This window comes from Homalodisca vitripennis, chromosome 2 (assembly GCF_021130785.1).
Source record: "Homalodisca vitripennis isolate AUS2020 chromosome 2, UT_GWSS_2.1, whole genome shotgun sequence".
Lineage (NCBI taxonomy): Eukaryota > Metazoa > Arthropoda > Insecta > Hemiptera > Cicadellidae > Homalodisca > Homalodisca vitripennis.
The window spans coordinates 150,464,888-150,482,652 of record NC_060208.1 but is presented as its reverse complement, the minus strand read 5'-3'; the positions used below and the strand labels follow the sequence as shown (position 1 = coordinate 150,482,652).

Below are 17,765 nucleotides of genomic sequence, written 5' to 3'. Positions count from 1 at the left end.
AGAACAGAACTAGCTTTACCGTACATTCCTGTTACACAATTCCCCATATTGATGTAGTGTATTCTATGGAAAGACAAAGGTACTCTAAATATAGTGTTCGTTTTTCGTTAATCTAAAGTGACAAATTGCCAGTGGTGGAAAAGTCGTTACCAAGAGGGTGGTAAATTAGTGAACTGGATGTGTACCAATCTACGCTGGGTAGATCCTTTACAAACAGCTGATATGAAAATTCTCTGTTAAACAAAAAGTACCAAACAAATACAATAGAATGCGCTAGATTCCTGTTAAGTTATTCTTCTGTTTGGTTGATGAGTCAATAGAGGGCGTCCAAGTAGCGATTTTGTTTTAGTTTTTTACCTGATCATAAACAGGATTGAAAAATGGTTGCCATTATTTTGAGGACTAGAGAGTTTCTAATGTAAATTTTAAATGTCATTTGTTTGTGTTGTGCTTTGTGTAATGTTTTATACAGCTCAGAAAGTCAGTGTATTAACGAATGAATTTGTGTTCTCATGTCAGCATTAACTCATTCTGTTCCTGGTAAGAACTCATTTCAAATTGCATCTTCTCTAAAATCAATTTAATTTCTTACTTGAAGCTGGGTTATTCAAACAGCGTAATAATCGATGAATAATTTCATTTATTTGAAAGAAACTATTGAAATATTAGTTAAGATTGGTTTTTATAATGTTCATTCCATCTCAGTATCGTTATTTTGATATCTAGAATGTTTTGTAGACGTCTCTCTAACCACTCCTGTCAACATAAACAAGCAAACTCTTGGGCGTTTTTCTTTACCACCTAATTTTAAAAATTTAGATATACGACTTTTATCTCAGGGTTGACATGAACTTAACCTGTATTTATATTTAAATGTTGTATTTTAAATAAGGCAGTAGTTAGGTTATTGTTATCAGCCAAATAAACTAACCATAAATTGAATCATTTGGACCTGCAGTTTTATCAATAAAGTTAACCAATGGATTGAAAACCTTTCATCCATCTGATATAAGTTGTATCTAACCATTTTACAGTAAAGTAACAGTTTGACATTTTTAAAATTTGAAAAAGTAACCCCAAATTAACCTAAGATATAGGAAACTTGGAAGATAAAATAGCCTAACTTTGAGTGGGGGGGATGTAGCCTAGTTAATAATTTTTTTTACTTATGACAGATTTTAATGCTTTGTAACATGTAGTATTTATCTATGCGAGTGAGTGCATTGTTATGTTGTAAAGAAATGTATTATCAATTGATACACGTTCAAGTTTTGCTGTATAATAAAATATTGATTTTACTTTGCTTATCTATCAGTGTTATGAAGATCAAAGACAAATACCTAGGTATAACTAGGTTATGAAATATGAATTTGGTTTTACCGTTGCATTCTGTGTCAAATTAAAGCTGTAACTGAGATCATATGACCTAACGTCAATTAAGAAATCCAGACTTAGTAATTTTAAATTTTCATTTAATTCATCTACATTGTTGGTATTTAAGCTTAGTATCAAAGTTGTAGGATACAATGTTACATTGCTCAAAAAATAGTTCCAATTGCAACCACTTTGTGCTAAATATAATAGCGAATGAGGCCTACTATATTATTGTTATTGGCAGTTATTGTAGGGTATACGCAGTATGTTTACAGGTTGTTAACTTGCTCTTGTTTATACAGTAACCATAAGAATTTAATATATCACCATCTTCTTTGTTTTTGTAACTTACAACCTTTGTGTAGTTTATTTATTCCACTTTTTTGAGCTGGTGTTGTTTACTTACACTTGATGCATGCTTATAATTGGTACTTGTTGCAATTGAACTTTCTGCTTAAATTTTATAAGATTTCTTTATGTAATGCTATCTTATGCATTACTTTCTGTTGTAAAATGGAGTTATATCGGTAATAAATAATTAAATTAGCCATCTGAGGAAGTACATTACCATGTAAATTTAACTATTCTTGGCTATCATGTGATTGATAAGCTCTGTATTTGGTCAACTTATTTCACAGTTTCAATTTAATAATATGCTGTAATCCATTAAAGTTTGCCTAAGCATATTCTTCTACAGTGGTATTTTTTGCAATAACATGAAAAGGCATTAATAAAATGGAAAATTAGCCTATATAGGTCTATGAAAGATGAATCAGTGCTAAGAGTTTTGCTGGATGCCAAATAGAAGAAATGACTTATAATAAGAAACAGCTTTGGTCAATTTATTATATAGGGCTGTTACAAAATGGATTTTGTTCCCGGTTTTTTTCAATAACTGGGTCTCAATTTAGGGTCTCTTAAGCAATCTTGTGGAATTTGGTAATCTGTGATTTGATTTAACTTACTTTGTAGTGTATCTTATCTTTATGACTTGAAATTTGTTTCATTTAACTAATAATATACCTGTATTTGTTATCAAAATTATATCTGATATTGTTGCTTTTGTTTGTGTGTCAGTGTAAGCTGAGCGCCGTGCTTAGTTAAACACTAAGACACCCCAGCGCTAAGTATTTTTCCCATTTTTAGGAGTTTTTGACTTAATACGTTATTTAAAGTTTAATAAATATCTAGTAAACAGTTAACAATGTTTACAAACTTATCAATTAATGTCAATTTGTCAAATAATTACCACTATTACACAACCCTCTACGTGTAAACATGGGAAAACATCTTGTAATGTATCAACGTAACCATCCCTGAACTTGTGTATGATACAAAGCACATGGTGTCCAAGGAGTAAACGAATATACTCAGGTTGGCGGTTGTTCACAAAACTACAGTTACACGGTACATCTCGGACGTGGCGATTAGTGGGTTAACTTGATCTAATTTTAAACCAACTTCTACCAGAAGTATAACATTTATTACCAGAGACGTTGGAGAAAGTTATTTGCTGTTTTTTATTTAAGAGAGCCTGCCATCATATTTTCCATGGTACTTTGGGATTATACCAACCACACCAGTATAAAGATCACAAAAATATAAATTTATAGAAACAAACATGATAGAACGAAAAAACAACTCTTTAATTACAAACTTACAAGCATTTCCAGGTATTGTGATCGGTATTGTTGTTGTCGCAGTTATCTTATCTTTCTCGAGAATCCCGATTACGGCAGGCCGCGCGGCATCACATGATTATTTAAGTTTTTGCACGGTACATAATTGCCTTTCCATTACAATTCAATTTATATTTCTGATCAGCCCCGCTAGAATTTGATATTTTACTGATAGGTACTATCTCGAGGGATGTTTTTCTTTTGTTGACATCAGCGCGGGCTTCGGCAGCACCTTTGGGTGGCGGAGTGTGATCAAGAATAAAAACAAGTTTTGGGTGTTTTTTTCAATAGAGTTTAGTTTTTGTTTGGTAATGTTTGTTTTGTTGAATTTTTGTGTTTGGAGAAATGTACGGGTAAAACACGGAAGTACAATAAAGCGACGCACCAGCTGAACGGGCGGCGAGACTCTGCAATCACGTTATCTACTAGAGCGCTCGACTTTGACCTCTGTCTGAGGATGGGGGGGTTTGCGAAAAGACAAGTCCTGTTGTATATTGACGAAATATTGTTCTACGCTAATCTAGTAATCAGTAGAAGCAAAATGTCAAATAACAATTCATGTCTGGGTGTGGTCGGTATAATCCCAAAGTATCTTTTCCATACTAGCACGGCTTCATGAGAGGTCATTTGAGTCCTACAATATTATCATTTTCAACAAAATCAAACCCTGAAATCCCGAACTGAAAACAGTGAAAATGACCTCACCATCAAGTACATAAATAGTACCCCACACATTGTTAAAAAGTCAAAAAACTAATACCTTCCAACGAATCAACTTACCTAGACATCTACTATCAAAACGTCAATGGACTGAGGTCCAAACTTACTGAACTTCGTCAATCAGTAGCTTCTTGCATGCACGATATTTTGGTACTCACTGAAACTAACCTTAAACCGAACATATGCACAAGTGAGCTTGGTTTTCTTAACCACCAGGTGTTCAGGAAAGATAGAAGTCCCGAAACCAGTGAAAAGGCTAGTGGAGTTGGGGTTGTGGTTGCTATATCACAAAACATAAAGTGCTCAGGGGTTCTCACTGATACTCCTTTGGAAACTGTCTTTGTTTCCATCCATCTGTGCCCTGGTGTGAAAATGCTTCTAGGTGGCATATACAGCGTGTCCAGCAACCATTCGAACAAACTTTGCCACATTGTTCAGCAGGCCAAAACTAACAAATAATGCAATATAACAGGTGCCCTATTTCGCTTCGTTTAGCGTCTGTCTGTCTGTATGTGTTTTTTGGGAAAAAAATTACTACTCAAAAACCACTTAAGATACAGAATTCAAATTTAACAGTTATGTTAACCTAGTGTTGGTCCTTTTCAGTGAAAAAAATAAAACAAATATCTCATTGCATTTCAAAATGGCGGCCGTTCAAAATTTTCAAATTGTATTAGCTTTGAAACGGCTACTTTGACAACAAATTCACCAGGATAACTTTTTTTAGCGTATTTTATTACCAATTCAACAATTTTTGTTTCAAAAAGATTGAATAACAAATAACTGAGTTACACCAAACGTAAAAACAGGTTAAATCCATGCATTGCAAGTACATACAACAATGTAGTGGATTTTTACAAATAAACTTTTTAAGGTTCTTTATTTAAATACTGAACAATTATTATAACCTAAAAAAAATATTACTATCATTTTTGTTCCATTTACAGTAATCAATGTGTTACACACACACAAATAAAAAAGAAACAAACTATTCACAATGCTCTTAAAAAAACAATAGCATAATATTACATGAAAACAGCTGACCAACAATCAGCAACCAAATCAGGTGTTTTAAATCAAGAAAAACTAATAAACAAACTATCAAGACATTGTTGAGCAAGTCTATGTTTTGAACGTGATTGTCACTGTTTGAATGTTCTGTTCTTCTTTGTAATTCCTGTTAGTTTTTCCTGTTAATTTAAATTTCTTTCTCTGGAGTTACAGCACCAAACGTAAAAACAGGTTGAATCCATGCATTGCAAGTACATACAACAATGTAGTGGATTTTTACGAATAAACTTTTTAAGGTTCTTTATTAAAATAGTGAACAATATTATAACCTGAAATTTAATATTTATTTTTTAAATTTGTTTTAAGGTAAATTTAAAAAAAGTTCTTAACCAATTGTGAATCCTGGTTTTTAAATCTTAAAAAAAATGTTAATAGGGCTACGTTATGGTTGGGTATAGGGTTTTCTTACATGGCAATTGTGTGAAACGGCGTAATTAATTCAATGTGTTTGAAAAATTTTATTGAACATGATATTTTTTATTAAGAAATCAATGATTACATTACTGTAAAACTTTCAAAATCGTTGCTCAAAGTGGCGTCCTTGTAACTCGTTGCAGATTCTGAAGCGTCGTAAGCACGATTCTCTCACCCCTTCAAAAGGATTACTGTCTTGAATAACTGCAGCAGCCTCAACAACTCTAGCTACTAGATCCATTTCATTCTGTATGGGAGTGGTATACACTAATTGTTTCATGTGTCCCCACAAGTAAAAATCAATGGGTGTGAGGTCAGGTGACCGTGGAGGCCAAGGGACGGGACCTCCACGTCCAATCCAACGATCTCCACACACTTCATTCAAATGTTGTCTAGCAATCAGGGAAAAGTGGGCCGGTGCTTTATCGTGTTGGAACCACATTCTTTGTCTAGTTTCAATAGGAACATGTTCCAACAGCTCAGGTAAGATTTCCCTCAAAAAAACTTCATAAGTAGGTTCAGTCTGTTTGGTATAATGTGTGGCCCAATCGAATATCCGTCTACTATTCCAGCCCAGATATTGACAGAAAATTTGTGCTGAAACTTACGTTGCACAATTTCATGAGGGTTCTCTTCAGCCCATAAATGGCTGTTTCGGCTATTAAATATCCCATCTCGTGTAAATGACGCTTCGTCAGTAAAGAAAACATACCTTAAAAAATCGGGTTCATCAACTAATTTGTGAAGGAACCAACGAGAGCAGTCTACCCTGAGAGGAAAATCTGCAGGTTCTCAGGCTTGTACTTTCTGATGTCTGTAAGGGCACAAACGTTCTTCATTTAACACTTTCCACACAGAACTTTTGCATACATCCAAATTATGAGCAATAGCGCGAACACTGGTGGAGGGGTTTTCTTCTATGAATAATAAAACCTCTTCTTCAAAATCAACAGTCCGTACGGATTTTACCCGTTCTACAACATTATTTTTCAAATGTCCAGTTTCCCTAAGACGAATATGAACGGCACTGAAGACGCTATGAACTGGGTGCAGCCTATCTGGAAAGCGCTCTCTGTACAATCTGCTAGCTAATCTGGTATTGCCTCCAGCAAGTCCGTACACAGAGTGAATATCAGCATACTCTTCAAAAGTAAAACGGTTCATATCGTACAAGAAACAAAGTAATAAAAGAAATTTAAATTAACAGGAAAAACTAACAGGAATTACAAAGAAGAACAGAACATTCAAACAGTGACAATCACGTTCAAAACATAGACTTGCTCAACAATGTCTTGATAGTTTGTTTATTAGTTTTTCTTGATTTAAAACACCTGATTTGGTTGCTGATTGTTGGTCAGCTGTTTTCATGTAATATTATGCTATTGTTTTTTTAAGAGCATTGTGAATAGTTTGTTTCTTTTTTATTTGTGTGTGTGTAACACATTGATTACTGTAAATGGAACAAAAATGATAGTAATATTTTTTTTAGGTTATAATAATTGTTCAGTATTTAAATAAAGAACCTTAAAAAGTTTATTTGTAAAAATCCACTACATTGTTGTATGTACTTGCAATGCATGGATTTAACCTGTTTTTACGTTTGGTGTAACTCAGTTATTTGTTATTCAATCTTTTTGAAACAAAAATTGTTGAATTTGTAATAAAATATGCTAAAAAAAGTTATCCTGGTGAATTTGTTGTCAAAGTAGCTGTTTCAAAGCTAATACAATTTGAAAATTTTAAACGGCCGCCATTTTGAAATGCAATGAGATATTTGTTTTATTTTTTTCACTGAAAAGGACCAACACTAGGTTAACATAACTGTTAAGTTTGAATTCTGTATCTTAAGTGGTTTTTGAGTAGTAATTTTTTTCCCAAAAAACACATACAGACAGACAGACGCTAAACGAAGCGAAATAGGGCACCTGTTATATTGCATTATTTGTTAGTTTTGGCCTGCTGAACAATGTGGCAAAGTTTGTTCGAATGGTTGCTGGACACCCTGTATATTCCACCCAACAAATCCGCTGCGACTTACATTAGCCTTGCTGATGCACTTGAAGAGATTATTAACTCCAATGGTTTCTACAACATTATTTTGATGGGTGATTTTAACCTACCGAACATGGACTGGACCTCCTCAAATGTGAATGGCATTGGACCGTCGCAACACTTGCGAAATATGGCGACCATGCTTGGCCTTACGCAAATTAACTGTGTTCCTAATCGCAGAGGTGTAATACTTGACCTTGTCTTCTACTCTTATCAAGATATTGCGACCTGTCATGATCCTGATCCAGTACTTCCTGAGGACGACCATCATCCTTCACTGTCTTTAAAAACGTCACTGCCAACGTCGTCTCGTCCAAATGTCACTTACCACACTAATGTGAGACGCTGTGACAATGTGAAGGTCCTGCAAGAGCTACAGGACTTGGACTGGGAAATCGTCACCTGCCATGAAGACATAAATGTAGCTTTCAAGGCGTTTGTTGACACCATATCGGAGAGTGTATTGAGAAACTCTCCTATCACAAAGTCCGGTGGATCAGTATTTCCAGCATGGTTCTCCAAGGAGCTCATTCATCTTACCATTCAAAAAAAAGTCCTACATAAACGGTATGAAACTTCTTTATCTCAGTCTAGTTATACTCGGTTCGCCATAGTTAGAGCACAATGCAAGACCCTATCAGCAACCTGTTTTGACCAATACATCAACAAGGTGCAGAGCTCAATCAATGAAAACATAAAGGCTTTCTGGAGTTATCTGAAGAAAGTAAATACCACCTGCACTGCGACTACCATGCACCTTGATGGCAACTCGTCTCAATCCAATAACGTCATAGCAAATATGTTTGATGACTTTTTTGCGTCACTGTATCCTCCTGATGATAACACATCACAAATGGAATGCTCAAATTCACTTTCCCAAGATGTGATATCCTCCTGCCACTTTAATACTGAGGATGTATTGAAGGTGCTCAACAGTCTCGACGTCACCAAGGGCCCAGGTCAACAACCACTAACCTCGTACATTTTCAAACCTACTTCATAGAGGCTTTTGCACAAAGACAGCAGGTGGACTCAATAGAGCTGGACTTCTCAAAGGCTTTCGACAGGGTATGCCACTCCATCTTGATCCGCAAACTTGAGACTCAAAGTTCTTGGTCTTCTCTTCAGAGTTTCTAAGCCTTTCTCCGACCTTCCGACCTGCGCGTCTTGAGGACGCTGTATTGCTGCTTGATAAGACCACACCTTGAATATTGTTGCGTGGTGTGGTCCCCTCACCAGTTGTACTCGAGGGATGGCATTGAGAGGGTGCAGAGGAGGTTCCTGAGACTTGCGGGAGTGCGCCTTGGATTTAGGTATCTGGATGTCCCAGTACAAGAGATTTCATCTTATCTTAACTTACCTTCACTTGAAACAAGACGCTTCATCCAAGACGTTCTCTTCTTGTACAAGCTGGTTAACGGAATCATCGATTGCCGAGACCTGCTACAGAAAATAAATTTCCAAATTCCCACTGGCACAAGATCTAGAGTCCTTTTTGCAAGAACTTCGGTGACTTCCTATGCAGCCAACAGTCCTGTGATTAGGATGCAGAGACTTGGATGCTTGCTACCAGACCACATGGACTTTTTCTGCGCTTCCTTGGCTTCCTTCAAGAGAGCTCTATGTGCTTCTCAGTGCTAGACCACTCAACTATGAATTTCAAAACACACACGCGCACAAATGCGGACACGCACGTACACCTGTGCTCGTGTTTGGTTTTTGATGGTGCCTTTAGGGGGCCATACCCATGAGTGCCTTATTGCCTGGATTTTTTTTGTGCAATAAGGCAGGTAAGCCTATACCTTTGTTGTATAGTGATAAGTTGCTAACTTATTACTATAATTATAAATTATTATACTCGCTTTTGTAATGGTTGATCCGTTGGAAATAAAATAAAACAGTCCTGTGGTTGAACTGTGAAATAATGTGATATTATTTATTTACATTGACTTTCCAATGGCATTTGAGAAGCTCCACTACCAGTTTTATTTTTATTTCGTCATTTGTATTTCCTGCAAACCATATTGCTAGTTCAAATCACAACTCTCGGGAAGGAAATTATAGATCAATAGCATTTATCCTGAACTGTAACTTTCAGCTTATTTTGATGATTTAATATCAATCTAATAAATGTAGTGCGGCAGACTCTTTTGTTCTGCAAGCATACTTTGATTTTACTGTTACAGACTTGTTTTTATATAGAGAATTTTTATCCTGGTATATCACAAAATAAAATGTCATATTACTGTAATCTGTGATTGATTTATTTCATATTCCTTTGGGTAAATTACATGTTTTATTGAGTGTGCTATGACAAACACTTTCAGCATTTTAGACATTTTTCATAATGACTTTGGCAAGATTATACAGAATATAAATATTATACATCGTCTACAAATTTTTTTAACTTTAATGAAATTTGTGGTGAATCCCCTTACAACCCATTCTGTCGAGAAGAAGAGTTGAGGCTGAGTTTGAAGGCAACACCGTCCAAGTAACTACAAGAAGAGCCTGACCAGGAGGAGTAGTATGACTGACTAAAAGTTTGAATCTGGTTTTCGATGTGCTGATTGATTTAAAGAGCTCATCTGCTTCGGCTATGCAAATGAGTATCGTCACATGACCAGAGGCAAGTTTGAAAGTGCACTGGGTGGACTAGACAGCACATGAAGTAGACGTTTGATCATGGCGCTCCCTATCAACCCGATTGATACACCCAAATAATATTTAGTAAAAGAAGAAATTAAATTTAAGAACCATAATTTTTTATAGGTCATTGCAAGCTCACTGAACATCCGTGGTTTGAAGAATACTTTCTGTTCTGATTATAGTATGGCACCTTATATGTCTACACAATGATTGATTTGACATGTGTGCATTCCGTTGAGTTTCATTCTCTCTATCATAAATAATATATTGATCACCTGTGTGTATATTGTTTATATCATAATTTATATTTTCTTTATGATTAATTCATTCTCCAAGTCTTTCCTTGTATTGCAATACTACTATTATTTTGTCCATTTCATTCATTATATATCACATTTTCTTCTGTTCTATCTTCTATATCTTCAATAGATACTTCGGACCTACTGTCATTATCATGGAATTCAACTTTGTCTTTTGAACTATCTGAACCTTCTATTTCTTGATCATCTCGCTCTTGAGTATTGCCATCATCTGAAAATAAAAGTCTCTGCAAATGATCTCTTTTCTCATCTGTAGCTTTAGTTGCTTCTCTTTCTTATTTCTCAGCACTAATCAAGGAGTTTCCAACCATATAGACTGTCTTTCATCTATTATTTAATTGTATTTTATTTTACTTCAAAACAATATCAATAATCATTCTAAAAATCAATTTTTATATATAAAATGTTTGGTCACTTCGTATGAAAATTATAATTAAACAATCTAGTGTATCAGGGTGCCTGGCATGAAAGTGACCGCAAAAACTGAAACTTATCAAGGTGAGTTGTGTAAAAATGACTGCACTACCTGAACAATAATACTGGCTGGGAAAACGCCTGACTCGAACTGAACAACAGGCCGTTTATACTGGTGGGATGGATTTGTGTGAGGGTTGGGGCCACAGACAGCATCAAAGTCAGGGCCGCATTTACAAATTCGGCGCCCCTAGGCCTACAGACCAAAGAGCCCCCCCCCCCCCCCCCCCCCAGAGGACTCTGATTACACTGACGTAGAAATCCAGTAAATTTCTTAATTACGTAATTTTGATGAAAGATAATTACAATAGTGTATATATATATATATATATATATATATATATATATATATAGGAGTGTTTTGAATAAATAAAAGCAATGAACCAATGAATGAGTCAACGTTGCACCCCGGACCTAGTTGACCTTGGCCACCCGCCCCGCCAAGCGCCAACACCACCCGCCCCGCCAAGCGCCAACACCACCCGCCGCCGCAACTTTTTTCTTTTGTGTACTTTCAAATTTATGCGCCCCCTAAAATTTTGCGCCCTAGGCCTGGGCCTAGTGGGCCTATAGGGAAATGCGGCACTGATCAAAGTAGCAACTAATTTGTAAATAGTGCGGTCATTTTTACATCATGTTATATCATGTACCCCGTCCAGGATTAAACCAATTTATTCAAAACATTTTACAAACTTTTTAATACATTCACTGTGGTATGAGTCACTGGTGGGTGATCCGTAGTACCCTTTAAGTTGATAAACCTACCAGATTTCACTCTGTTTGTAGAATGTGTTTTTTTAATCATTTTTTACTGGTTTAATTGGTAATTGATGTGGAGAGTTCAAGTATATTTTATAACTATTACAACAAGGAGTATTATTACGTATGTGTCACAAGTGACTCATGCCACAGATAAACACAGCGTGGTATGACTAAAATGTGACTTAGCAGTGCTTACGCCTGTGACTTAAATGTGAACGTTGTTTCCATTGTTCGCATTGATTTCAACTGCTATCATTGTCTGCATACGCTATTGTATCAGCCTTTAAGTTACAGGGATAGTTAAAAAGTAAACACTATACATGTCGATGCTCCCTATTAGAACAGTGATTCCCAACCTGCATATTTCATTCTTCTGCGGACCACTCTGCCTGAAAGGTAATTGCCACAGATCACCTATTACATATAGAGACCCTTACAAATGATGTAATGTATCTGGAACATATTTTGTGGTACAAATGTTTAATAAGCGTGTCTCGCCTTTCATAGTCAATTCATAAATTGCAATATTGACACATTAAAATTGTATTGGCATTTACAAATAAATTCTAACTTTTTATTCTCGAATAAATTCTAAATTTAAACTCTAAATCTGAAGATTTTATACCAACAGAATTTTTATGATTTTTGACCACCTCTACCTTTGACCAAAACATCGAAACTGCCGAACTGTTATACAAGATGGCATCGGTAACTGATACCATTTTTTTCTTGGAACGTCTAATGGTTGGCGGCAGGTCCTTTTAACACCACACAACTGATCTTTTCTTCCATCTCTCACGAGTTCTTGGAAACCTAAGATGTGTGGACAAGTGACTGATCATATTCCAACTTTAGTTCTTGAGAAATTAACATTAAGCCTACTAATTATTAACAGAAGACAAATTATATCTTCATTTCCTAACAAATATTGTAATAATGGACTAATGCCTAAAACAGAAATTTCTTTTTAAATCAGCATATTTCGTGATATATTATTAGTCGTAACCAAATTCAAAGGTGATTAATTAAAACTATTTAACAGAAAATATTAAAGTCTTATTAATTAAGACACAATTATAATTAAAAATATTACAAAGATATAAATTGTAATTTTCAGATTGTAGGCTACATTGTACATCACAAAAACTAAAATATATTTTAATTGTTCATATTCTTTAATGATACAAGGAATACAACATTTACTTAGTAGAAGAAAAAGGAAAATCTTCCTCTTTTTTAAATGTGACTTTTGTGCATGAATTTCTTTACAATCGGAGGAATTCTAGGATTTATGCTCTTTCTAAGTGTCATTGCTAAACCGATATCACAGTTTGTTTATAATTAACAATAAACTGGAGAACCCTTGCTCATACAAAAAAGTGATTGAAAACATGAAATACCGCAAAGCAACTTGTAAAATCTTAGGAATGACCAGGACTTTCATACACCACAACTCTTCTAGCTTTACACCAGATTTAAACAAGTTCTTGAAGCTAATGTCATTTTGATGTTCGATAATACTCTTGAATATTGTCAGTAAGATCTGCAGTCTTCACACGAAAAGGACTTCTAAGAATCTTTTTCAAAGATTGAGTCTCACTGCTTCCATATTCTGGGAAGTAACGAGCAAATTCACTTTTGAGGTTGCATAAGTGGCTGAGTATGTTATGCTGCATCTGGGTTGTAACAGCAGCGTAATTTTTGTTAGCAAGACCTTTTATTGTTGTTGTGAACGAGTGGAAGTTATTTTCTTCAACTTTACCTATCCAAAGATAATCTTACACAAAAACACACGAAGTTTGTCCTCGAATGTAAATATGTTACCAACACCTTCCAAATTTTCGTCTTCAGAACCTTGAAGTTGTAAGTTTAAATGGTTCAAATGACCAAAAATATCTGCTAGATGTGCGAGTTGAATCTCTCTCTGAAATCCTCTGAAGCTTGGATCACAGCTGTTCCAAGAAATGATGCATTTAGTTTTAATAAAAAATACTTTAACTCCTTTCTCAACTCATATAAGCATACCAACATATTGTCTTTTGACAGCCAACGCACCTCAGTATGATAAAGCAATGTCTCGTTCTCGGAGTCTGCACATAACTTTTTTTAAATACATGTGTGTTTTGTACCACCTTTAACAGAGTTTGCCATTTGTATGGCCAATTTCATGGTATTCAATAAGTTTTCTGGCATGGTCTCCGATGCTAATGCTTGACGGTGAATTATACAATGCATCGAAACTGTATCAGGGTTCTTCTCCTTCACTAGTGTTGCTAGACCTGAACGTGATCCCAGAATAGCAGGAACTCTATCGGTACAAAATCCTGCTAGCTTCTTCCACTCAAGGCCATACTTCTCAAAGTAATCACAAATTATTTTCATAACGTCCTTTCCTTTTGATGTTGTTTCCAACTCTTGTGATATTAAAAGATCTTCTTTTATTTTGCCTTCTTCTCCCAAATATCTTAATAAAAACTAGCAACTGGCTACATTGAGATACGTTGGTACTCTCGTCACACTGCAAACTAAAATAAGGAGATTTTTTAATTTCACAAACTAGATGGTTCTCAATGTCAGTGGAAATGGTATCAATCGGTGATTTTACTGTATTGTTAGATAAAGGAGTATCTTGCAGTTTTCTTAGAAGCTTCCAAGTCCTAAAACCTGTTCGGCTGCTGATCAAACATGGTTTTACTAGTGTTTCTCCAATCATAAGGGGTTTCTTCGCTTTGGTAATTTAATAGGAATTTTCAAATGAAGCGGAGAGAGCTTTTTCAAACAGTTCATATGCTGCACTGGTTTTTCCCAGTTTAATTTTCTTTGAATTTTCTAATTTTTCAGAGAATAATTCAGTCACTTACGTTTGCATGATTTGTCTTTAAATGATGTTTTAACTTTGCAGGTTTCAAGGCTTCATTGCTGAGAAAATTATCAGCGAAAAACTAGTAGATGTTACTGGATTCACTGTTTCAAACAGCGCTGTCAGACATCATGACGTGATGTATACGACACAGTCACGTGATCACCGACTGTGTGTGTGACATCCGCATGACTAGCCACGAATTGTTATAATGTTATTGAAAGCTTGTTTTCTACATGGTACACAAATTATTATGAATCTGATATGTTTTTTCTAATAATTATTTGTTAAAAATATTTCAAAGAATATCTGATATCATAATTTTGATTTAATGACGGGTAAATATTACTTTTTTTTTAAGTAGTCAATGGATTCTCGCGGACCACCCCCAAGGCTCTCACGGACCACCGGTTGGAAAATACTGCTATTAGAAAATAGAGCACAATCTGATAGTTCTACCAATTTCACCTAGAGTGCTCTAACAGGTGCCAAAATCCACCAATTTCATGAGTTACATGTGACTCATACCACACATTATGCATCTTCATGAGTACAGGTGGGTGACTCATGTTGCAATATTACCAAATTTAACAATGCAGTGAACACGTTAAAATGAAGCCTGATGAAATGTTGGTAAAGGACATTACATATTAAGTGGTTTATTGCCATTACTTGCTCAATTTTTAAAAGATACTTAATTTTTTATTACCATAAACCATTCAAAAACCAAGAATAATATACATTTATTCTTTCTATTAAATCATTATTATTCTTGTTTAATCAGTGTGTAAAGCGGTTTTAACTAATTCACACAACTGTGCATACATTCTACTATGTCAGAATCTATTATTTCTATAACATTACAATAAAATTCAACACTGTCAACAAAGAATGAATTAACAAATTTTAGTCCAGTGACTTTTTACGTATATAGCTCATATTTTCTCAATTCTATAATATTAAAGTTTAAATATATTTCAAACTGAGTTGAAAATATTTATTTGTAAAGGATGTAAATTAATGAATTCAGCTTAAGGATCTATGGGGTTTTGTTATAAATATTATTACTTCTATTTAAAAGACTGTACAGTAGTTAATTTAAAAAACGATATTTACCATTGGTGTTTTTCATTGTCAGTACAATGACAAAGCCTTTCCCAGAGGTCTTCCTTAGGTCTGGTGCACACGTCAGCTTTTTTTAACGTGTGGCACATCGCTGCATTTACGCAAATGTGCTCGGAGACAAAACAGGGTGCTGCACACATATCTCCGTTGCCGTTGCGCCACTTGGCATTGGACCTATGGTTGAAATTTGTCATATGTTCACGAAGACATCACAACAGTGTAATGTGCGTGTCATAGAACATTGTTTGTTATTCATAAATAATGAAGTGATACCTGATGAACAGCTTGAAGTCCAGACTGTAGAGAATTAAGTTGAAGCTAAAGTTCGTATTCCTAGTTTGGATGTTAAATTTTTAGTTTAGCTCCAGTTCACCTTCCTTTTATTGCAGCATCTGGTAACTGACGCTATCTCAGACTTGACTTCTGGAATCTGGAGTCATGTTCATCTGAAGAGATCCAAAGAAAGTCGACGACGAAGAAGCTCAAAACTAAACATCTACTTTTTTTGGCATCAGAGACATGTATAAATAAGTAAAGTGGTAGTCTCATTGTCTCATCAGGTACACACTTGAGTGCACTGCGATGTGATAGACACAATCTCTAAGCACGGTGGAGCAACCGTGTTTTCTACACATTACGTAGCTATGGTAGGAAGGGTTGATTCAATTGAATTTTGAGTTTAGCTCTAGTTCACTGTCCTTTTATTGCAATATCACTTTTGTGCTGTTTTCTATGTAGCACTGAGAGTGCAGCTTGCACCATCATCGAACGTACTTGTATTTAGTAATAAAGTTTCATGGAAAATATCATGTTGGAAAATAACAATTGTAATTTGAGTATTAATTACAGCTATCTTCAGTATCTTTCTTAATTAATTATTTTTAATAAATCAATATTATTTATAATAAATAACAAATAATGTTCTGCAAACATTCATGTATAAGCTAATGAAAGATTTAATTGTGCAACTTAATAGTAAATATTTTATATGTATTAGTTATTTATTAAAAAGGTTTTAAATTTTTTAATATAATTTGTTTGAAAAGATATATTAGGCTTAAACTTAAAATCATATGTTTAATTTTCTGAATAAAATTGAGTATTTGAATGTTAACTTCTAACTGTTCTAATGATTACAATTGATAATGATTTTTACATACTGTTCCATTTTGCCTGTTGTAAGTTTATTCATATTATTTTTTACTAAACTTAATTTCTTTTCTAGGCACTGACCCGAGTAAGGTCATCCAGAAACGCCGAGCTGGCTCTATAGGGTGAGTAAGATATGCATTGCTAGAATTAAATAAAAAATTGTATAACTATTCCTTATCATTTTTATATTTTCTTTGTTTATTATTAACATTTTCAGTAACATAATCAGGAACAAGTGGGAAAAGTAATTGAAACTGAATAGGAGATAAATGACAGATAGAGCACTAGTAACCACAATATTGGTTCTAAACCTACTGAAAGCGTTGAATTTGTACATAAAGTAACATAATTCTTTTTTTATATAGTTCAGGAGAGAGCCTTTTCCTTTTTTAGGTTGTCCATTTTCCAAAGACTATAAATTCACTTGAGGACTTTAACAATAAAATTGTGGTACAGTTGGTGGAGAGTAAAATGTCTTATTGAGAAAAATGTACAGTGTTCCTCTACGTAGTAGCCCACCGTATATGGGTCAGTGTAAGTGTGGGCTCTTCACACACTTGTAGCTCAGCCGCTGTATCAAAGTTATAGCTCAACATTACTAGCAAATTAAGTTAACTGTGATGTGTACATTGAGAATCAGTGACAATCCTTTGCAAGTTGTGAGTGTGCGTAATGTCGGGCCTGTGTTCACACTTGTGTATGTGGCTACTTCACACACTTGTAGCTCAGCCACTGTACCAAAGTTACAGCTCAACATTACTAGCAAATTAAGTTAACTGTGATGTGTACATTGAGAATCAGTGACAATCCTTTGCAAGTTGTGAGTGTGCGTAATGTCGGGCCTGTGTTCACACTTGTGTATGTGGCTACTTCACACACTTGTAGCTCAGCCACTGTACCAAAGTTACAGCTCAACATTACTAGCAAATTAAGTTAACTGTGATGTGTACATTGAGAATCAGTGACAATCCTTTGCAAGTTGTGAGTGTGCGTAATGTCGGGCCTGTGTTCACACTTGTGTATGTGGCTACTTCACACACTTGTAGCTCAGCCACTGTACCAAAGTTACAGCTCAACATTACTAGCAAATTAAGTTAACTGTGATGTGTACAT

The 17,765-nt window shown here is 35.0% G+C and overlaps 1 protein-coding gene across 3 annotated transcripts in view; it reads left to right on the top strand.

Moving 5' to 3' along the window:
• The first annotated feature begins 346 nt into the window (after nt 1-346).
• The window catches only part of LOC124354891 (aryl hydrocarbon receptor nuclear translocator homolog), a 145,206-nt gene continuing 127,787 nt past the window's right edge, over nt 347-17,765 (top strand). For 2 of the 3 annotated variants that reach the window (XM_046805677.1, XM_046805676.1), the window contains exons 1-2: nt 348-540; nt 16,726-16,774. In XM_046805677.1, the coding sequence (XP_046661633.1) occupies nt 513-540; nt 16,726-16,774 (77 nt within the window). In that variant the 5' untranslated portion in view covers nt 348-512. Of the gene's footprint in view, nt 541-16,725; nt 16,775-17,765 lie in introns of all 3 variants that reach the window. The other variant, XM_046805678.1, reaches the window with a different exon arrangement.